This window comes from Leucopleurus acutus (assembly GCF_964270905.1).
Source record: "Leucopleurus acutus genome assembly, chromosome: 11".
Lineage (NCBI taxonomy): Eukaryota > Metazoa > Chordata > Mammalia > Artiodactyla > Delphinidae > Leucopleurus > Leucopleurus acutus.
The window spans coordinates 87,203,687-87,227,475 of NC_139152.1; the positions used below are offsets into that span (position 1 = coordinate 87,203,687).

At 41.4% G+C, this 23,789-nt stretch overlaps 1 protein-coding gene across 1 annotated transcript in view; it reads left to right on the top strand.

The window, feature by feature from the left end:
• LOC309968137 (overexpressed in colon carcinoma 1 protein) overlaps positions 1–10,509 on the top strand; it is a 36,711-nt gene extending 26,202 nt beyond the window's left edge. Inside the window, exons 3-6 of the mRNA XM_082849279.1 lie at positions 5,192–5,227; positions 6,049–6,128; positions 7,478–7,513; positions 10,421–10,509. Of these exons, the coding sequence (XP_082705405.1) occupies positions 5,192–5,227; positions 6,049–6,128; positions 7,478–7,482 (121 nt within the window). The 3' untranslated portion in view covers positions 7,483–7,513; positions 10,421–10,509. The remainder of the gene's footprint in view (positions 1–5,191; positions 5,228–6,048; positions 6,129–7,477; positions 7,514–10,420) is intronic.
• The last annotated feature ends 13,280 nt before the right edge of the window (positions 10,510–23,789 follow it).

The window sequence follows — 23,789 nt, forward strand, 5'->3', positions numbered from 1 at the left end:
CACTGCGGAGGAGACCCCCTTCCCTAGGAGACTGAGCAAATTGAGAGACACATAGTGAAAGGAGTATCCAAGATGACTGTCCTCTATAACGTGGCGATGACAGTTGGGAGATGCTGCCCTTGAGATGGGTTCTTTGTTTCCTTGGGTGTGACAGGATCCCAGAGAAGCAGAGGCCAAGAACTGAACCACCTAAGACAAGGTGGGCACACTTGCCATAACAGACAGCAGGGATGAAGAGGCAGAATGTTTCATCCTGGAAGGAATTTTAATGAGAGCTAGTTGATCACAATCTCCCTAGGGATAGATGAGAAAGATGGCCACCTAAGGGTTCATTTTCTCCCTCTGTATATTTTATAAGAGGAAGACTTCTGGTCTGTGAGCCAGAAAGCTAAGCTGAGTCATCACAATGGAAAGGCATAGCCTCTTAACCCAGTTTCCAAACCCAAGTCAGACTCAGAGTAATTAAGGCCACATTCCCTTGAGGGAATTTTAAACACGGCCACATGTATGTACGGTAGATATTTTTTCACATCTTCCCCAAAGGATTTGTGTTCATTTACTAGAGCAACTGTGTGCAGAACAAAAGGAAGTGCCTGGACCTTTTAGAGATTTCTAGGCACTGGCTCTGAGTTGCTGTTAACACCTGAGGACCCAAAATGCCATTATGGGGGATCAGTCCATGTGTGGGCTTATAGTGGTCAGGTAAAAAATGGAATTTTGGCTAACCTAAAAATTGCAGTGAGTCCAGTAGTCTGCAGATCCCATACTCTGGTTATTTCCTCAGTTTGTGAGTTCATAATCAGAGTAGATGTATTTGGCAACTGGAAGAATCCCCAGATTGGCTCTCTGACCTGTGAAGGAAGGGCTATCTTGGTAGGAAGGGTCAAGTAGAAGCCTATGGAATTTCCCTTCTATACCAGAATAATATACAAAAAGGAATACTGCATTCCTGGTGGAGTTGCAGAAATTGGTGCCGTCACCAAAGACTTGAAAAAATGAAGACGCTTCTCATGTCTCCTTTTAACTTGCCTCTTTGGCCCATGTGGAAGGCAGATTTATTTTAGAGAGTGACTTTGGATTCTTGTAAACTTGATGAAATGGTGATTCCAATTTCAGCTGCTGTTCAAGGTGTGGTATTTTTATTGAAAACGCTCAACATAGCCCCTAGCTCCTGTTTTGCAACCTTTGGCGAATACTTTACCTCTGAACTGGTTTGCGAGGATAACAGAAGCAGTTTGCTTTTACCTGGCAAGGCCAACAGTATACCATCACAGTGTTGCCGTTCATCCTCTATTCGGCAGTATCTTGATGTTACTGATGTCCCACAGCACGTCATACTGGTCCAATACACTGATGACATAGTAATTGGGCCTGATAAACAGGAAATAACAGGTACTTTAAATGCTTTAGTGAGACACGTTCAATGCAGGGCTGGGAGATAAACCCTACTCTTGCTACCAAGTAATGTGTCAGTTCGTGTCCAGTCAGGGTAAAGGAAACCACATTAAATATTTTAGCAGAGAGAAATTACTATTAGGAAATAGTTAAACAGGTCATGGAGGATTGAGGATGTAAGAAGGGAAGGCTGAGGTCGTAGGGAGAGTTATAATAGGAAGTGGCTACTGTTCCTAGGGCAGGAGTGACAAAGGAAGGAAGTTGGGGTTATTGGAATCTAGGACCTGGAAGAGGAGCGGTTCTCTGGGGCTGGGACACTGACTTCTGGAGAGAGGGCACTGCCAGGCTGGTGTAATCGCAGCTGAATGTTGTAATCCAGCAGTAACCACAGTTGGAGGCCACATAGTAGCCACTGCCCACCCACTTGAGCTGTAGTGACCCGAAAAGGAGTGTTAACAGGGCCTGTCCTGGAAACTGGAGCCAGCTGCTGGGGTGCTGTAGGCTGGAGCAGCACGCAGAGCTAGAAGGAGCAGCCCTTTCCCCTCTTTTTGCATTGTATGTCTCTTGAGCATCCCATTTGGTAGAACCTAACAGGGAGCCGGGTGGCAAAGGAGGATGCTTCTCAGAGTCCTCGCCCCTGCGTTGCAGAACGTGGGGAGGGTGAGTCCAGCACAGGTTCCCTGGCCAGAGCAGATTTTGTGTTGCTAGGCCACATAGTTGTTTCCAGTTGTCGACCCCTTGGTAATTTGTGCTGGCTTTCCTTCCCCTTATTGACATCAGCCTCCATGGTGGTGAAATTGGGACCGGAGCGGGGGGAGCGGGGAGGGAAACTGGTGAAAGTTACCTTTCACTTTTTGTTTTTAGGTGATTTGATTGATGGTATCTGGTCCCTTGCCTCCTATAACCCCGTGTTTTGGTTCCCTTGGTAGAAGCCTTATTCTCAAGGTTTCTTCCCTATTTATGGTAGATTCAGGGGTGTTCTCGTCCCTGAATCCCTTCATTCACACTTCCCCTTTTCAGTGCCTCTGCCTGTAGGCACCTGGGCATTGACTCCTGCACTGTGCTTCCGAACTATTATTTAGAAGTGGGTTGCTACACTAGGAGATTTCTCCTGGTTGAGGTATGTCCACTTGCTTCTTGTCTAAAGGAGCAAGTGTACGGGTAGGCTGAGTTTGTGGAGATATTTGGACCAATTAACTCCGAGCAGTGAGGTCTGGCCTTTTCCAGCTCATCTAATGTGAATCGGCCTCTTTTTCACTTTGTCGTTTCCAGCATGGACTAATTCAATCTTCAGTCTCTGTTTTCTAAGGGAAGACTCCAGGGTGAAGTCATCTCATTCTTTGTCTTTAGTACCAACAGAAAATAGGGCCATGATGTCCGTGATCGAGGGCCCTCCAGACTCTGTCAGCGACTGCTGTTCTCGCCAAGGCGGAGTCCGTGTGGCTTTCTGTCCTGCGCTTCCTCCCCACTTCCTTCCCTGCTTTAGGAACCAGTCTTGTGATCCGTCAGCAATCACAGCTGCAGGCTGCACAATAACCACTGCCCTTCCACTAAAGCTGTCGTGACCAGAAGAGAAAAATAATCAAGTCCCTCATGAAAAACAGTGGCTCATCCAAGGGCTCCGTGGTGGGGGGTGATCTGGCCCGAGCGCAGTTCCTAGCCCGACGCTCTGGATTGGCAGCGTCGAAGAAGGCCCACAGGCTATGTTCATTACTTTAGAAACTAAACGGAAATCTGCATGTGCCTACGTCGAGGCTGCCCAGGCTCTACATTAGCAAAATATAAGATTTATTTGCCTTGGATTCGAATTACACAAACACCCTGTGGGAACCATCCCATGCACATCAGAGGCTCCCTTTGGCACTTGTGTGTCTAAGAAAATTATCAGCAAGTGAGATAGTAAGGCCAGTTGATAACAAAATCTTTCAAAATATGTTCTGTGAGGGGAAACAAGTACAGTGATTTAAAGTGGTGCACAGGTGGGGCAGCCCAGGTGTTCGGACGGCCAGGCCATTACTCAAAACCTAAAACAGTTGGGTTTTAGGGCATTGAATAATTTATGAGAGATAATAGATTAAAAATAATTCACTGTTTTTTTACATTAAGGGAAGTTAAATATATTTTAAAACACTGAATAAATCCTTAAGATGGATTAGGCAAAAGGGGAAAGATTTAAAATATACAGATATGTCATTGGATATGAAAAGAATATCTGTGAGAAAAAACGAGACATTGTATATGTCCAAATCTGCCAGTTTCAGCTTCACAAAGAATTTCATTATAATGTTGGCCATTCAGAACCAGAGTAAACAGCTCTGATAATCTTGAACGAGTTTGTCACCATCATTTTTCCTAGTATCTATACTAACGGGTTATAAATCCATTTTAATTAAAACTGGTAAACAGCACCTGAAAGTGTTATACCACTTCAATAAGCATAGCACCAGTTCTAATACAGCATGACTTTGACACCTTTGAATTAAAAAACGATCCAACTTTAGCAAGAAATAAATGAAGTTGATAATTAAAAGTGGGTTATGGGCTCAATTTGGACAAATTAGATTGCAGGGTGGCTTTTGCCCTCTATTGGAGTATTTTCTGCGTGCATGGCCAGTGTTTAACAGATAATTTCCAAATCTCCACTTCCTTTCTCTATAGACTTCTGATTTATGGGCTGTTGCAATGAAGCAAAATCTCATGTACATATATACATTCACAGCTTTTAAATGTGTGAAACCATGAAATGACAATCCCAGCAATTAAAAGATTCAGTGAAGCTGCTTAGATGTTTTCAGTCTGCTTTCTTCTTAACTGAAGCCCCTTATAATTACAAGTTGAGTTCAGCGAGATACATTTGAACCTTGTTTTTTTTTGTTTTTTTTTTTCTTTCAGAAAAATAACTAATGTATGCTAGCTAGTACTTCAAGGTAAACTTCCTGATCTAAAAATACGCCAAGGAATTCTAGTAGAATATGGATTCCTCTTATTCAAGGAAAGATACTGTGCATTTTAAAGTAGTGATTCCCTCTAGAAATTTCCTTTGAACATTTCCCTCTTTGCAGTAGATCATGTATAAAATGGCTGGTTTTTTTTAGATAAAAGAAAGTTAAATTGACTTTAACTCTTTTTGCACTAAGGAAATCTTTCATACCTAGAATTGTGCTGCTAAACTGGCATAAGAGACACAAACTCATAGTGTGTTAGGACTAGAAGGGACCTTGGGCGTCATCTGGTCGACCCTGTTATTTTACAGATGAGATACAGGCCGGCAACTTGCCCGCAGCCTGTCACACGGGGAGCGGGTGGCACAGCCAGACAAGAACCCAGGCTTTCTGACACCCAATTTATGTGCTCTTTCCAGTATTGGCTGCCCTCAGGTTTTTTGTTTTTTGTCCCTCGAATTAGTGTTTTCTGTTTTTTTAATTGAAGTATAGTTGATTTACAGTCTTGTGCCTATCTCTGCTGTACAGCAAAGTGACTCAGTTATACACATATGGACATTCTTTTCTTTATATTCTTTTCCATTATGGTTACCTCAGTGTTTGATCTTGTTCAGCAATTGGACTTATTGGCATTTGATGGATTTGCGCTTTTTGGTAAGTAGAAAACTGCCAATTTCTTAGTGTATAAATGATTGAGGTGAAGAGAGAATCCTGTGTTACAGAAATACTTGATGGAAGAACTAGAAATAAACAAAATTGGCTTTAACTCGTCAGTCCCTCTTTTCTCAGAGCCAAAAATGAAGTCTCTGACTGTGTAACCAAACAGCTCATAGCAAACGTTTTTGACCTTTTAGAACAGAAGAATCAATAACAGAAGATGACAAGAGGAGGTATGTTTGGTGTTGAAGCTACCTTTAATTTGAATAATTTTGGTCCCACCTCATGGATTTAATTTAACATGAATTAATTTAACTCATGCATTTAATCGACCACTGTAGCACATTGCCAGTAATACAGATTCCACCAGGAAAACTTTTGGCACAGAGAATACAGGTAGGAGCATGCAGTGTGATAAATATCTTGCCCAGGGACCATAATCTTTGCTTCTTCCAAACAAGCTTGGTTTGTCCTGTGCACACAGCTTGTGCTAGTTTCCATCTTGTGGCCTTTGGATGTGCTGTTCTTTAAAATTGGATGATATCTCTTCCTTCCTTCCGCCTTCTCCGTCCTTCCATCCTCTGATTAGCAGAACTCCACTCTCATTACTCCTTATCTCTCTCTCTTCCTCCTCACTTTATACCTACCTACAGGTAAAGTGTTTTTGTATGTCCGTAGCACCTCATACCACATTGACCACTCTGAATTCTTGATAAATGTTGACTGATTAACTGTAACATGTCACGCTACTGATATTTATTACTCTACTAAATTGTAAAAATCCTAACTTCTCTTCTTTCTCATTGCAAGTAAAATATCTAAAAATTCTACTACACAGCTTTCTTTTTTTTATATATAGCTTCTTTTTTTTAACATAGAAAAACAATGATTTCTCCAAGGGCAATAATATTCTGAATTCTACTTTGGAAAGTCATGAGTTATTTTAATAATTCTATAATTGTTTGAAGGGCCCCATGCTCTCATCATTTTCTGCAAATGTTTAGTAACCATGTAGTTTGGTCTGATTTTTCTATCTCTGCTTCTTTTCATCAAGAAACTATGGAGGGGTGTATGTTGGTCTGCCATCTGAAGCTGTCAATATGGTGTCCAATCAAACAAAGACTGTGCGAAAAAGTAAGTAAAACCATGTGATGTTTACTCTCTCTACATGTTTATTTTTTTTTGTTTTGTGAAAAACGTATGAAATGTATATTTCAGCTTGCCTGACTCACCCTACATATTTCTGACTTGCAGTGAACCGTGTATAAGAGCCATAGCTGGGACTTCCCTGGCAGTCCAGTGGTTAAGACCCTGTGCTTCCACTGCAGGGGGCGTAGGTTTGACCCCTGGTCGGGGAGCTAAGATTCCGCATGCCGCTCAGTGCGGCCTTAAAAAAAAAAAAAAAAAAATCCATATCTGCTCATTGTAATCATTTGTTGAAATTGCCACCCACATGATGAGAGTAATTCCAGAGCAAAATTTAGCTTCTGTTTGTCATTATGCTCCATGGATATTTTACATTTCTTGTTAATTTCAGTGATGATCAGTGTGAAAATGAAAGCAAACATTTCAGTAAGTTTATGGAGTTTTTGTAGAACATAAAGGTACATTCCTATAATATATTATAAATGTGACTGATAAGTAGTCTGATGATTAGAAGAAAATTAACTGTCTTTTGTATAATGAAATGAAGTGGAGACTCCTTTTTCTGAGTTTTAGTAGTTAGTAATTGCAGGGCTAATGAAGTTCTTTTGATAATAGGTACGATTGCAGCCTTGTAGATAGCTTCTTGCTTAAGTAAATTTTTTTTTAATTTATTTTTATTTATATTATTTATTTTTGGCTGTGTTGGGTCCTCTTTGCTGTGCATGGGCCTTCTCTAGTTGCGGCGAGCAGGGGCTACTCTTCACTGCAGTGCTCGGGCTTCTCGTTGCGGTGGCTTCTCTTGTTGCGGAGCACAGGCTCTAGGTGCATGGGCTTCAGTAGTTGTGGCACATGGGCTCAGTAGTTGTAGCCCTTGGGTTCTAGAGCACAGGCTCAGTAGTTGTGGCGCACGGGCTTGGTTGCTCCGCGGCATGTGGGATCTTCCTGAACCAGGGATTGAACCTGTGTCCCCTGCATTGGCAGGCGGATTCCTAACCACTCCGCCACCAGGGACGTCCCTTAAGTAAATTTTTAAGTGTGGCTCGTGGTGAAGAATGCTGATTTACTAATCACTGTACAGTTGTCTGATAATATGGTTTTAAAGAACTATTAATATGTACACATAAAATTACATATATGTAATATTTGATTTAATTTGTACACAAGCCTTTATTATTTCTTAACGTACTATGTTTATTTGTTCCTCATTTTTTTTCTCTACTCGATGATTTAGACTAGCAAATACATATATGTCACAACTATTTGTAGTTTTGTAGGAAACTGGAATATATTCTTTATAACTGAACATTTAACTTTTCTTAATTTTCTCTTTTTTTAAGATTAGAAGAAAGTAATATCATGACAATAATCAAGAGGTACTGTATATTTTTCTAAATAATTCTCTATATTTAGCCTGGATGAATGAACTGTAGATATTAATGCTCTATATTTCTAAGAAATCTCGAACTTGAGTATGAGGAGGGGTCTCGTCTTGTGGTTAAATCTATGGAACCCAATATATTTTATTGTAAAGAGGTCTTTAATGACTAGATCAATTTTCTTTGCAGTTACTTTTTTTCATTAATATTTTTTCAAATGTAACTTAATTCATTTAATAAGAACAAGCTGTTTGCCTATACTACCAGGGTTTCACTCTTCATTGCCAAAATCTTTGAGGGGCTAGGACCTTGGAAGTGACAGACAAGGAGAGACTAGAGAGGTTGGGAATTAGATTAGGATCAATATTAAATGTTTGGCAATAGTCAGGGGTAGTTGACATACAGAGAGAAGATGTACCAGTACCAAAACTCCAGTAGAGATAGGCAATTGTCAGTGTGCAAAGATGCAGCTTTTCAGGAAGGAATAGTAAAATCATAGACCAAGTTTAAAAGATGAAGCACTGTGGACCTGGTGAAGAGCTTGGAGTTAGAATTATAAGACAAACAAGAACAAGGACAGAAGAAAAATAGCTTTCATTTATTAACTACTGTCTGGGTACTAGTCTCTAGAAGCTACTGAGCAGCATTTCCATTGAGGAGAAGAGTTTCTGTTTACCTGGACCAAAATGCATGCAATGCTTAGATCCCCACTGTCTTTCAGTCTTGCTGAATGACATCCCACCTCTTTTGAACATCCAGTGATCAGGAATGCTCTGTCCCCTGAGATAGCCCATTCTCTTTTGGGTGTCAAACAACCCTGGATTTGAATTTAGGCTCTTTCACTTTCTAGCTGGGCAAGTTTCTTCCCCTGATGCTTATTGAAGGGTTTGTGTTAGGATTAAATGTGAAGTAAATGGTAGCTTCTGCTATAATTGTCATTGTCATCATCACCATCAATATCATCATCACTGTACCATCATCCTTTTTTGTAACCAGAATCCAGCCATTGGAAGATCAGAAGCAAGACTGATTTGATATTGAACCAGCTTCTGGCTGAGGGCCAGTACTGATGCTGGTGTCTGGGATGGGATGGGTTGCAGAATAAGCTCACAGGTGGAGACAAATAAGCTTTCCTACTGGAGGAAAGGGACATGGAAGTTGTAACTGGTTTCTTCTGGACAAGAAATACCACAATATTGGGCAGCTGCTTTTTCAAAGACCCTCTCATCAAGGCTACAGCATTATGGAGCATTATTCCCTAGTGCCCATAACCGTGTTAGGGTGTTGAGCTTCTCTTTAGGAACTTGCTGGAGATTTTCTATTTCTAGTATTTTTAACAGAGTTCTAACTCTCATGTAGATTTCTAAGTTCCCTGCTAGTTTTCCCTGATGCAGCAGTAGTTTTACTATTTGCATCAAATAGAAAAGATAATCTAGTTGAAAGTAAACATATATTAGTGTTTACCCTCCTGAAAACAGGGTGTATTTCAAAAAGCATCTGAATAGAGTGGGAAGAAGTGCTGTGTAGATAGATATCTGGAGACTTGGTAGCTCTGCTGTTAACACAGGACCTTAGATGAATCCCTTACCTTCTCCCAGCTTCACCCAATTTCAGTTTTTACGTGACAGAGTTACACAAGATGATTGTCCAGCTTTGTATATGGATCTAAAATTTCCTGATAACAGTTGAGCACTATTGCTGGTTAGTCAGTCCACATAACATTAGACAGCTAGGGAGAATATTTCCCTACTGCTCGTGGCTATCAATATAAAAATAAAAACTATTTTATTGCCATCCCTCTCTCTCAATTTCTGCCATTCTTTACCTCTATTGCTAAACAATCCATTTGCCTCTTTTGAATTATCTGAAAAGTTTTCTACGTTGATAGGCTGTCCATTTACTCAGTTGCTAAGCGCCCATTGTGGTACTTATCTGTGAGGCATCTGGATGCATGGCATCTGAGCTTAAATTATTGGGCAGAAACCCTGATGAGAAGAGACATTTTATGGAAAAGATTGGAGACACTTTTTTTTTTTGACCTAACATATAAAACCTCTCTAGAAATAAAGCCACCGAACTCACTCAGTGACCCAACTTCAAAGTTGATTTGGTAACTTTTTTTTTTTGGTGGTACGCGGGCCTCTCACTGTTGTGGCCTCTCCCTTTGCGGAGCACAGGCTCCGGACGCGCAGGCTCAGCGGCCATGGCTCACGGGCCCAGCCGCTCCGCGGCATGTGAGATCCTCCCGGACCGGGGCACGAACCCGTGTCCGCTGCATCGGCAGGTGGACTCTCAACCACTGCGCCACCAGGGAAGCCCTGATTTGGTTACTTTCTGAAGCAAATTGAGGAATGATTTCAGAATCAAAGTTACTTATATCACGATACAAATGTGTAGTTTCTTCCCTAGATGACCCAAGGGTGAAAGTTATGCCCATTTAGGTATACGGCGTGCTGCCAGCACAGTGATGCTTCTCAAATGCCAGTGGATGGGCTCGCTGCATCAGATCCCCTGGGGGAGCTCGAGGTGAAGTGGATGGCTCTCCCCTCTTCCCAAGGGGGTCTGACCAAACAAGGAAGGGATAGACCGTGGCTGAGCAGTTGGTATCTCTGTGAGGTTGCCGTGCAGCTTGGTTCAGGCATCCTCCTGTTGTATTTTGGTTATAAGTTTAGAAGTCTCTCTCTCCACCTGACTTGGTCTCTTCATATAAGTGTCATCAGTGCTTCACACTGTGCTGGCCACATATTCAGTCTCAAGTCAGTACTGGACAGACGTTGAACGTGTGTTTTACTGAAAAGAAAATCAGTAAATAATTTGCAGGCTTAACGCTGATATGTTTTTATCTAAGTGGTGCCTTTTTGCGCTTGCTAACTCTTTTCCCTTTTTTGTTTGTTGCCTTCATAGCCTGCTCATCAAGATCTGGATGGAATTTTTGCTTTGTGGGATTTTGTAACGTGCACAGACATCTCCAAGGAAATTCTAAGCAGTCGCCCCCCACTGCCCCAAATTCTTAGTTTATAGTTAAAGCCATGGTACATATTGAATGTTGTGGTACTAGAAAGCAATTGGTTAAACAACACACGTATATGGAACTATATTTGATCCACCTGCGGAAGACAAGCTTACAAAGGGTTCTTGCCCAGCTGGCTGCTGTGTCCCAGCTGCGTTCTCACCCTGGCCATCCCCACAGCTCATGAAGATCATGTCTTTTCACTGATACGTTTTTGATAGTTTTTATATAACAAAATCCTTTATCTATTTATAACTCACAATAATAAGGCACTATCGATGAATTACCCAAAGTAATATATTTGTCTGTATCTTTCACTATTTCTACTTCATGTTAATTTTTAGCTGTAAAATTGTTAAATTGATTCTTACTGTTATCTCTTTCCTTTTTTACTATTTGGTTTTCAGCTTTATTTAAATATCAGAGGAGTTTCTTTATTGAGAACAGTGTACTACATGGCAGTACTTAAACTGTTGAGGTTTGCATGCCGTATGTACATTTTGATTAATTTCCTATTTTCTTTAGTCAAAGGCTTAGGTAACTACAAATACTTCCTAGCCATTGAGTCTCCCATTCTACCTGTGTGTGATCAGAGCATCTCATCATGTTAGTTCTACACTGTTTTCAAGGACTTGTCACTGATGTTAGTCGGATATTTGGAAAGTTCTTAATTCAATAGTGATCGTGTGTATCCACTTAGTACTGAAATGTAAGTCACTCAATTTACCAGTGTATTTCAACAATTAAAACATTTTTATCCCTCTTTACCTGGATTTCTTCATTATTTTTCAAAAGAGCACTTTCAAGTAAGTCACACATTGTGATGTATAGATATAATATATCAGTATAAAAATAAAAATGTATAAATAGATTACTATGAAAAACCAAAATTTTTCACAAGAAAAACATTATCTTGTATATTTGGTCCATACAACTATCATAGGGACATCAAATTTTTTTTTTATATCTTTACTGGAGTATAATTGCTTTACAATGTTGGGTTCGTTTCTGCTGTACAACAAAGTGAATCAGCTATGTGTATACATATATCCCCATAGCCCCTCCCTCTTGAGCCTCCCTCCCACCCTCCCTCTCCCACCCCTCTAGAGGGACATCCGATTGATCCGAAAAATAAAGCTGAAGATTAGAGTCACTGAGAAATGATTACGATACACCTACTCCTGTCCCATATCCACATGTCCATGATGGAATTTAGGTGAAACATCAGCAGTTTATCCCATTGGAGATAACAGATGCACTTTTTGAAAACTTTTAATTTTGAAATAACTTTAGATTTACAGAGGAGTATGAGGATGGTACAGAGAGTTCCTATATGCCTTCATTTTTAAAAACATTAACTTTTATTGGAGTATAGTTGATTTACAATGTTGTGTTAGTTTCTGCTGTACAGCAAAGTGAATCAGTTATACGTATACATGTATATCCACTCGTTTTTAGATTCTGTTCCCATATAGGTCATTACAGAGTATTGAGTAGAGTTCCCTGTGCTATACAGCAGGTTCTTATTAGTTATCTATTTTATATATAGTCGTGTGTATATGTCAACCCCAATTTCCCAATTTATCCCTCTCCTTCCCCCGTGGTATCCGTAAGTTTGTTTTCTACGTCTGTGACTCTATTTCTGTTTTGTAAATAGGTTCATTTGTACCATTTTTTTTTAGATTCCACGTATAAGCAATATCATATGATATTTGTCCTTCCTTGTCTTTCTATGTCTGACCAGCTTCCCCTAATGTTAAATAACATCTTACAAAACGTAGCACATTTGTCAAAACTGAGAAATTGAACTTTGGTACAATGCTATAAACTAAACTGCAGCCTCTCATTGGATTCCATTAGTTTTTCTATTACTATCCTTTTTCTGTTCCGGGATCCAACCCAAGATTGCATTGCATTCTGCCGCATTTAGTCATCCTGTCTCCTGAGTCTCCTCTCCCTGGCATTTTTCTCAGTCTTTCTTTGTTTTTCACCACAGAGGTGAAGCGCCCCTCTCATCACATCATATCATAATATCTCATGATTTCAACATAACTTGTTATTGGTGATATTAACCATGATCACTTGGATAGGGGTGTCTGTCAGGTTTCTCCACTGTAAGGTTTCTTGTTTACTGTTTCCATCCTCTGTTCCTTATAAGTGAATCATAAGTTTAGACCACACTCAAAGGAGAGGGGAATTAAGCTCAACCTCCTGGAGGAAAGAGTATCAAGAAATTTCTGGAATTTTCTTTTTAATTTACTATCTTAGCCATTTAAAAAAATATTTATTTATTTATTTTTGGCTGCGTTGAGTCTTCGTTGCTGTGCGCGGGCGTTCTCTAGTTGTGGTGAGTGGGAGCTACTCTTCGTTGCACGGGCTTCTCATTGCGGTGGCTTCTCTTGTCGCGGAGCACGGGCTCTAGGCGAGCGGGCTTCAGTAGTTGTGACACACGGGCTCAATAGTTGTGGCTTGTGGGCTCTAGGGCGCAGGCTCCGTAGTTGTGGCGCACGGGCTTAGTTGCTCTTTGTCATGTGGGATTGTCCCGGACCAGGGCTCGAACCCATGTTCCCTGCATTGGCAGGCAGATTCTTAACCACTGTGCCACCAGGGAAGTCCCTGGAATTTGTTAGAAGCATTTTTAATATATGTGTGTGTGCGTATGTGTGCGTGCACTTTTATATATAGGCATTATATATTATGTATATAATGAAATACTATTCAGCCATAAAAGGAATGAAAATCTTGCCATTTGTGACAACATGGATGGACTTAGAGGGTATTATACTTAATGAAATAAGTCAGACAAAGAAAGACAAATACTGTATGATTTCACTTATATGTGGAATCTAAAAAACAAAACAAAGGAACAAACATTACAAAACAGAAACAGAGTCATAGACATAAACAGCTGTTTGCCAGAGGGGAGGAGCTGGGGGAAAGAGTGAAATCGCTGAAGGAGATTAAGAAGTACAAACTTCCAGTTACAAAAAAAGGAGTCGCAGGGATGAAATGTACATTGTGGGGAATATAGTCAATAATAATGTAGCATCTTTGTATGGTGACAGATGGTAACTAGACTCGTGATCATTTCGAAATGTATAGAAATATCAAGTCACTCTGTTGTGCACCTGGAAGTAACAAAATGTTGTAGGTCAATTATACTTCAGATCAAGAGGGAAAGGGGAAAAACCAAGCACCACAGTAATTATTAATTATGTTGGGGGAGATACTTTGAGACTCTGCACATGTCCTGTTTCTCCCTAAAGATTTGTCCGCTAATTTTAGCATTCACCTTTGGACCTTGCCTGTAGCATATACTGTGGTGTTCCAATGCTGATTTTCTACTCCCCTTGTTCCTTCACATGTGTTACTTGGAATTCTTCTCTAAGGAATATTTTGTCTTATCTCCCAAATTTACTTTTTATTCAATCATTTATTTATATCCATATGGACTCATAGATATTAATTTCTTTAGGTTATAATCCAACACTATAGTCACTATTTTATTGCTCAGATTGTTCAAGCTTTGCCCATTGGTAGTGTTTTCATGTTGGTTCTTGACAAACCCCATCCTTTTTTTCTTCTTAGGTTGACTTTTAATAGCAAGCAGAATAAAAATCCAATTCAAAAGTTAGTTAAAACGCATTCCTAAAACTTCATCAAATTTAATTATAAATGAACAGTGTTTTCCATATTATGACAAGTCTTACCATTTTCCTTCAACTAGACATTATTTAAATTTAGAACCTCATGATTCTTACCAGTTAATAATACTTACCACCCACTTACCTATGTCTTAAGGTTAATGATTATAATTTTTATTAAGTATTGCAAAGATCTTGAGTGAAAGTCTTAGAGAAGAATAATTACTAACATTAGGAGCTTTCAAAAGAAAAGTGAGAGATTAGAAAAGCCTTTAAAATGCCTGAAATTTAAGAGTTAATAGCTTTTCAAACTATATTCTGCTTCTTTGTAAGATTGTTATTGAAATGTATGTGTACTGGAGAGAGGAGTTTCAGAGAATTTCTGATTAATAAAATTGTTTGTTTAGATTAGAAAAGGTTTTCTTAAGAAACCTTCTAGGTCAGGAGACATTTATTCCTAGACTTGGTTAAAGGAGACTGCTAGAATTTAGTTTTGGAGGAACTGTTTCAGTCTCTGGAATGTAGAAATCTGGTTTGGCAAGTACAACTAACTTCTGGGATTTTATGGAAGAGTGGCTGGCTTGATGAACTGAGTTCTCAAAAGTGATATGGAGGGCTTCCCTGGCGGTGCAGTGGTTGAGAGTCCGCCTGCCGATGCAGGGGACACGGGTTCGTGTCCCGGTCCGGGAAGATCCCACATGCCGCAGAGCGGCAGGGCCCGTGAGCCATGGCCGCTGAGCCTGCACGTCCGGAGCCTGTGCTCCGCAACGGGAGAGGCCACAGCAGTGAGAGACCCGCGTACCGCAAAAAAAAAAAAAAAAAAAAGTGAGCTGGACTAGGCTTTGGGGAGAGGAACAGAATGACAGAAGGGGCTAAATTAGTACAACTGGGAAGTTATCTCTCTGGGCTTTTGAATTGAGAAGAGCTTGAAGAGGAGAAGAAAACAGGTTCCGTTTTGCAAATGGGAGCTTTATGTAGTCATGTTATATCTATGCCCAAAGTTGTGAAGAATTTCAGGAGGGAAAAGTTATGTAAGGAACTCATTCGCAGGAAGATAGTTTACATTTTCTTCCATTTCATTTTACATTTTCTTTACATTACTTTTACTTAATGCACATGATAAATCCCAGCAGTACAAAATGATGTGCTTTTCCATAGATTGGGTTCTGATACCCCATTCTGATTTTTAGTTGTTTATCAATCATCACCACTTGAGTTCTTCCTGTGCCCCACTTGGGGCACACTAGTTACCAAGGGTACTGCTGGAAGACCCACCCCCTACATTCGGGGCTCTTTAGAATAGTGGGGTTACACTGGTTAACCTGTAATAAACACAGAGCAATGCCCAGGGGACCATGATGACTCTGGGAGCACAGCGTAGGGGCACCCATGTCAGACTCATGGCTTAGGGAAGACTCCCCAGAGAGCAGTCCCCTGCAGAGCCACAAGGGAGAGCACCAGGTAGCCAAGTATAGGCAGGAAAAGAAGAGAAGTTTGGGCAGAGAGCCATAGGTGCAAAGGCGCAGAGCCCTGAGGACCCTCAGCGTGGTCTGGGAACTGCTGGGAGTTCATCCTGGGTGGGTGGGAGGAGGTGGGAATGGGGTCAGAGAGGTGGGCGAGGTGAGCTGCGGAGAGCATCATGGGCCACGCTGGACCTTCTCCTGAAGCCTGTGCGAAACCACTGTGGACAGAAGCAATTGTGAGGTTTACCTGCTGGGTCCCTCCATTCACCTGGGGGCCATCAGAAGGCTTTGTCTTATGGTCTGTTCCAACTCCTGGTTTGTGAGTCTCTCTCTGTAGGAAGCATGATCAATACTTGCAGTTGTGTTTTGTGAAGGTGGGCCTTTCCCATTTAATCCATAATACAAAAGACTTGGAGTTTTCAGACACACGTGCAATTTGTAGAAACATTTGTTAGACAAACAATAAGGTCCATCTCCTATACGAGACACTCCTTCCAGACTGGAGAGGTGGCTGGCTGTTTAATCTAATGCATAGAAACCAGCACAGAGAGTCAAGGAAAATGAAGAAACAGAAGTGTATATTCCAAACAAAACATTCCATTAGGAAGGTCAGAAACATTCCATAGGGCAGGGCAATGCCTACCCTAGCAGCAGGTATAACCAGGTGCTTAGTAATTGGGTTTTTGATAATGTTGAAGCCATCACATTGCTCTCCCACTTCTCTCTCCACTAAAGCAATCCCTTAAATGAAGACAAACTTCTTTCTCCACAAGTAGAGTCTGTAACACTTAGATAATTCAGCACTTGATTACCTATTTTGCTTATCCTCTAAATATTTAATAGAAGAGTATTGCAGACTCCCTAGAATGCAGGTGCCTTGTATATTCTTTTCCATTCTTCTTAGAATTGGGTCCCAGGAACGTATTATGAAGAAATGGCCTTGGGTTGGTGTGAAAGCAAGATAATTTGTGACTCTCAGACAGGGACAGACTGTGGTGTCTTCTCTAGAGCAGTAGTATCTTTGGAACAGATTTAAGGCCTTTAGTAAATCATTTGGCTTTTCTGTGCCTTGGAAATTTTCAATGAATGGGACAAAATCTATTCTAATTTTCCTCTAGGATTATTAGCAGAATTCATTCATTCATTGATTCATTCATCAAACTATTATTTTCTGAGTGTCTACTCTAGGCCTGGCATTGTTTTAGGTATTGGAGATGCAGTGGTGAACAAATCAGACAAAGGTCCCTGATATCATGTGTTTTAGGTTTTACAGAGGGGAGATGCACTAAGTGAATAAATATTATATATGTAGTTGTCAGAGTAATAAGTTCTATGGGGAAAACTAAACTAGAGAAGGGGGAATAAAGAGCTAGTTGGAAAGGTGGGTATTGCAATTTTAATCTTAAATAGGACAATCAGGGAATTACTCACCGAAAAGATGACATTTGAAGGCAAAGAACTGACGGAGAAGTAACTACCCATGTGGGTTCCAGCAGAAGGACATTTTAAGGAGAATTGGCAAGTTAAAATGCCCCATGCAAAAGTGTGTCTGGAATATTTGAAGAAGAGTAAAGAACTCAGTGTGGCTGGAAAAGGATGGCAAATGGGAGAGTCATAGTAGAGGTTAGAGGGCTGCTGGGAAGGGGGATTTTGGAGGAAGATCAGGACTATTACAGACCATTTGCTTTTTAATTTTTTAAAATGTATTTTAAAATAAAATTTGTATATATTTATGGTGTTCAACATGATTTGATATACATAGTGAAATGAGTACTACTGTCAAACTAACACATTATCTCCCATACATTTTTGTGTGTGATGAGATCACTTGAAATCTACTTTCGTAACGTATTTCAGGTATTCAACACAGTATTATTAACTATAGTCATCATGCTGTACATGAGATGTCTAGACTTATTCATCCTCCATAATGGCAACTTTTTACCCTTTAACCAACATCTCCCCGTTTCCCCCGCTCTCCCAGACCCTGGTACCCACTGTTCTACTCTGTTTGTTTGTTTTTTAAATTTTTATTTATTTATATTTATTTTTGGCTGTGTTGGGGCTTCGTTTCTGTGAGAGGGCTTTCTCTAGTTGCGGCAAGCGGGGGCCACTCTTCATCGTGGTGCGCGGGCCTCTCACTATCACGGCCTCTCTTGTTGTGGAGCACAAGCTCCAGACATGCAGGCTCAGTAGTTGTGGCCCACGGGCCTAGTTGCTCCGCGGCATGTGGGATCTTCCCAGACCAGGGCTCGAACCCGTGTCCCCTGCATTGGCAGGCGGATTCTCAACCACTGCACCACCAGGGAAGCCCTACTCTCTGTTTTTATGAGTTCATTTTTTTGTTGTTGTAAGATTCCACTTACAAGTGAGATCAGACAGTATTTCTCTTTGGTTTATTTTACTTAGCATAATGTTCTCCAGGTTCATCTATGTTGTTGCAAATGGCAGGATTTCCTTCTTTTTATGGCTGAGTAATATTCCATTGTATATGTACACCACATTTCTTTATCCATTCCTCCATCAACAGACACCGAGATTGTTTCCATGTCTTGACTATTGTGAATAATACTGCAGTAAATATGGGGGTGCAGATACCTCTTTGAGATAGTGATTTCATTTCTTTCAGCTATATACCCAGAAGGAGAATTGCTGGATCCTATAGTAGTTCTGTTTTTAGTTTTTTGAGGAACTTCTTTACTGTTTTCCATAGTGACTGCACCAATTTACATTCCCATCAACAGAGTACAAGGATTTCCTTTTCCCCACATCCTCTCCAGGACTTACTGTTTGTCTTTTTGATGGTGACCATTCTAACAGGTGTGAGGTGATACTTCATTGTGGGTTTGATTTACATTTTCCTGATGATGGGTCGCGTTGAACACTTTTCATGTACTTGGCTCTTTGTATTTCTCCTTTTGAGAAATGTCTATTCAGGTTCTTTACCCATTTTCTTAATTGGGTTATTTGTTTTCTTGCTCTTGAGTTGAGTTTATATTTTTTGGATATTAACCCCTTATCAGAAAGATACATGGTTCACAAATATTTCCACCCATTTCATAAGTTTCTCTTCACTCAATTGTTTCCTTTGCTGTGTTCAACAATAAAGGAATACTTAAAAATTATGAGTCAGCTACACAGGAATATTACATAGTCAGAAAAATCATGCTTTTGAAGAATGTAATTCAATGGGAAAATATGCATAGTATATTTCAGAAAGCAGAGATAAAAATTATATACAGAATTATCCCGTGTGTGTGTGTGTGTGTGTACACACAGAATAAGGGTGAGTGGGGTGTAGTGCAGTGGTGGGGAGGGTCCTTGTCTCTCACTGTTCAGTGACCTTCATGCCTGGTACACCCTGACCCCTAGCACTAGTGAAGTGTTAGGCTCACAGGCGTGAATAAAAAATGAAGTGAGGCTCACAGGCGTGAATAAAAAATGAAGTGAATATTGACGGATGAAGTCCTTTCATCAGTTTACCAGATCTTGACAGTTTATAAGACATTTTAAACTATATTATATTTAACCCTCACAGCAATCTTCTACACTTTAAGGTGATAGGAAAAAGTTTGAATTGATTTCTTCCTTAACAATCGGCATAAAATCTGCGATAACTTTCAGACTTTAACGTCTTAAAAAAAGACAAACTCCATGGGCTAGGGTCATGCCTGTGTAATGCATACATTTACTGCCCTCTGGTGGAATCAAATCTAATAGCAGCTTAATTTTTTTCCCCTTTATTGCTGTTGGGAAGTAATCCTTATCTTACTTTCCTTAATATATTCATGCATACGAGGATTCATCAGTTTCTTCATAATGGCCAAGAGTTTATATCCTGGCTTTGCCACTTACTAGCTATGTATCTTGGGCAATTTACTTAACTTCTCTGGGTCTCAGTTTCCTAATCTGTAAAATGGAGACAAGTAACTACGATAAAATATCAAAAAAGCAATAGGTATCAAGTGTTTCCTACATGCCATGCATTAACTCATTGAATTTCCACAATAATCCTATCATAATAGGAACAAATGTTATTTCCATTTTACAAAACAAGGAAACCAAAGACCCAGAGAAAAATAGTTTCTACTTCTCAGAGGTGTGAGAATCAAGTGAGTTAATATATGTAAAGTGATTTGAAGATGGCCTGACTGGAGGAAGTGTTCAGTAACGTCATCAACATTATGAGGGTTACAAGACTGGATCTGTGCCAGAGACATTGCCATGGACCACACGGATCCTTATTTATGTTTGGATTCCTCCCACTTGTAACACATGCCAATTACTTGCATAATGAAACATACACTATACCAAAGAGTAAACTGTGTTTATTTATATGTATTCTTCTAGACACTTTTCTTAAGTCAGGACATAATTCCTTCTCGTTTCTCCAGGGGCTGATGTCAGGTCAGCCTATTTCACTGCTGACTGCCCTGGGAAATTCAGGGGAGGGGAAGAAAGGATAAAAGGGCAGATGTAGTATTTATATTAGTTTGTGATTGTCTGCTGGTAAATGGGATCTCCACATATTTTCCCAGGTCTGAGAATGGGGAGTGTGAATGAGGGAACCAGGATGGTGCCCAAAGCTATTCATGTACCTCATTATGCTGCCCATTGCTTTATTCATCTACTCAAAAAATATGTACTGAGTCCCCTCATGTCTTGTATTATTCTAAGCACTGGCCTCTCCCTCAATTCTCCTTTACGAAATTCATCATGCTGCTGATACCAACAGAAATTAAAGAACTGGGGACACAGATGAGGTTGAGAACACAGCTAACATATGGATTTTCTCATAGACAAATTTTTTTTAAAGTTTTATTTATTTTTATATATATATTTGGCTGCATTGGGTCTTCGTTGCTGCGCCCTGGCTTTTTCCAGTTGCGGCGAGTGAGGATTTCTCTTCATTGCGGTGCGCGGGCTTCTCATTGCAGTGGCTTCTCTTGTTGTGGAGCACGGGCTCTAGGCACGTGGCCTTCCGTAGTCACAGCACGTGGGCTCAGTAGTTGCGGCATGGGGGCCCTAGGGCGCGCGGGCTTCAGTAGTTGTGGCGTGTGGGCTCAATAGTTGTGGCTCGCAGGCTCTAGAGCACAGGCTCAGCAGTTGTGGCACACGGGCTGATAGGCTTAGTTGCTCCGCGACATGTGGAATCTTCCCGGACCAGGGATCAAACCCGTGACCTCTGCATTGGCAGGCGGATTCTTAACCACTGCGCCACCAGGGAAATTCCAGACAAATTTTTTTACATTGCATCTTAAAAAGAAAAAATAGGTATTGTGTAAAGAAATTCAATATATGTACTGTGAACATTTGAACGTTCAACAACTGACATTACATTTGATTCTTTTTTTAAAACTATTTTATTTATTTATTTGGCTGCACCAGGTCTTAGCTGCGGCATGTGGGATCTTCGCTGCCGCTTGCGGGATCTTTTTAGTTGCCGCATGAGGGATCTTTAGTTGTGGCATGTGGGATCTAGTTCCCTGACCAGGGATCGAACCTGGGCCCCCTGCATTGGGCGCGTGGAGTCTTAGCCAGTGGACCACCAGGGAAGTCTCACATTTGAATCTTGATCAAAGGGCTGCTCATGCAAAATTAAAAATTGAACTTCTGACAATTTAAATAATCAAGTTCAATATTAATGGAGGCCGGTAATTGAAGGTGGGAGGGAGTACATTTTGGAACTTGATTTTTTAAAAAACAAATAGAGCACTAGAGGACAGCATATAGAAAGCTGAGGGAGTATTAAGAGAATGTGCTAGGGAATGACCAGCACATAGGACGTTCCAGGGAAAGATGGGCTTGGTGCCCATTTCACTTTGAAGATGAGTGGTATAATGACAGCATGGCTGCTTCATGGGAAACAGGCAGCTGCTCTGCAATGCCTGTTACCGGAAACTGCCGGTTCTTACCAATACTGTTGCTGTGCAAGTACATACTGAATCTGTCCAGCTTCCTACCCAGCATAGAGTGAAGTCTCATCCATGGTCTTTCAACTTAACCTGAAGACTTTAGAATCTAAGTCCCTTCTTCTTTCCTTCCTTCTTCCCCCTCTGCCTCCCTCCCCGCTCCTTTCCTCCCTCCCTCCCTTTCTTCCTTCCTTCCCTTCCTTCGTTCCTTCCCCCTCCCTCCCTCCTCCTTCGTTTCTCTCTCTCTCTCTCTCCCCCTTTCTTTTTCTCTTTCTTTCCTCCTTCCTTCCTTCCTCCCTCCCTCCCGCCCTCCATCCCTCCATCCTTTCTTTCTTATTGTTGCCAGGATGGGGAATCCTTTTAGACAGGAACGCAGAAGTGCAGACCATGATCCGTCCTACCACCCACAGTCCTTGAATCCCTCAAGCCCATCGCACTGCTCAGGATAATGGCCATGTGACCCCTGGCCCCCCCGCTTAAGCTTCACTTTTCAAGGACATTTTGTTTCCAGAGATCCCAGGTGATAATATAATTGCTGGATTTACCCATGAAATGCCATGCACTACTAGAGTCCCATCTTACAATTTTGGCTGTAATCTCCCAACTTCAGAGCCAGTCGAGCCAGAAATCCATCCCTGATGCCCTTGTCCTTGAGTGTCCACCGCCAGTGACAACCCCTGACAGTATTTACTATAACAGTCAGGGCTTTTGTTGAAACAGCAGAGTCTGCCTTAACTAATTTTAGCATAAAATGAATTAATGAAAGGATATTAGGAGTGCAAGAATCTGGGGTGCGGGAGAAGAAGGAAGGCAGAGAGTGTCAGGCTCTGAGGCTATTTCAGCCAGAAGCAACACCCAGGCCATCCCATGGGGGCTGCCCCAGTGAAGATCCCACCGCTGCTGCTGCCGCTCAGTGCAGACACTGATGGTGATGGAACTGGACACTCATGCTGTTGTGACTGGATACCAGAAGTCCTGCCACTGCTGCCCGTCTTCAGCCACCTCTTCCAGGAAGCCTTGCCTGACTCCACGAGGAATCAGGCCCAAAGGGCTGGTAGATGGCAAGGTGGGGCTTGAGTCTAGGTTTGTACAACCTCAAAGACTTTCTACTACAGCATAGTAATATTTGTCACAGACTTAACTAACAAAAGAGTGGTTAAAAAGCAAAAAGAAAGAGAGATAAGAGGAAATGGCAGGGAAGAAAAGAAAAAAGTATGCAGGAGAGAGATGACCTCATTACTGTGTGGTTTAGAGCAGGGGTCCGCAACCCCCAGGCCACGGACTGGCACCGATCCGCAGCCTGTTAGGAACCAGGCGGCACAGCAGGAGGTGAGCGGCAGCCGAAGCTTCATCAGCCGCTCCCCATCGCTCCCCATCGCTCGCGTTACCGCCTGAGCCATCCCCCCCATCCCCCCCATCCGTGGAAAAACTGTCTTCCATGAAACCGGTCCCTGGTGCCAAAAAGGTTGGGGACCGCTGGTTTAGAGATTGCAAATAGGCAACATTCGTGTTAGATATGACAGCTGGACTTTTAGGAGATAAAGAAACAACAGTCTTTTCTTCCTCTCCCAGTTGGAACCAGTGTAGAGATAGACACAGGAATCAGACAGGTGGAGATTAAAATATCACTCTTAAAAAAAATCTGTTGAGTTGAATAGCATCCCCCTCCAAAATTCATGTCCACTCAGCACCTCAGAATGTGACCTGATTTGGAAATAGGGTCCTTGAAGATGTAATTAGTTAAGATGAGCTCATACCGGCTTAAATGGGCCTTAAATCCAACATGTCTGGTGTCTTACAAGAAGGAAAAACAAAGACACAAAGGGAGTATGTCATATGAAGATGAAGACAGAGGTGGGAGTGATGCAGTTGTAAGCCACGGAATGCCAAGGATTACCAGGAGGCACCAGAAGCTAGCAAGGGCAAGAAAAGATTCATCCCTAAAATCTTCAGAGGATGTATGGCCCTGCTAACACCTTAGATTTGGATTTCTGGCCTCCAGAACTGTGAGAGACTACATTCTGCAGTACTTCATTATGGCATCCACAGGAAATTAAAACACCACAAAAGCAGTTTGGAGAACACGACTTTCTGCTCACAAGGAAGTGGGTTTGTGAGTGCCGCATCCCTCGATAGATGGACTTTCCCACCCAGCCTTTCTTTGAAGCTTTACCCCAGGGCAGGCTGGCTCAGGAGGAGGATGGAGATTAGCTGAGCAAGCCCAGTTCCTTCCTGGAAACTGAC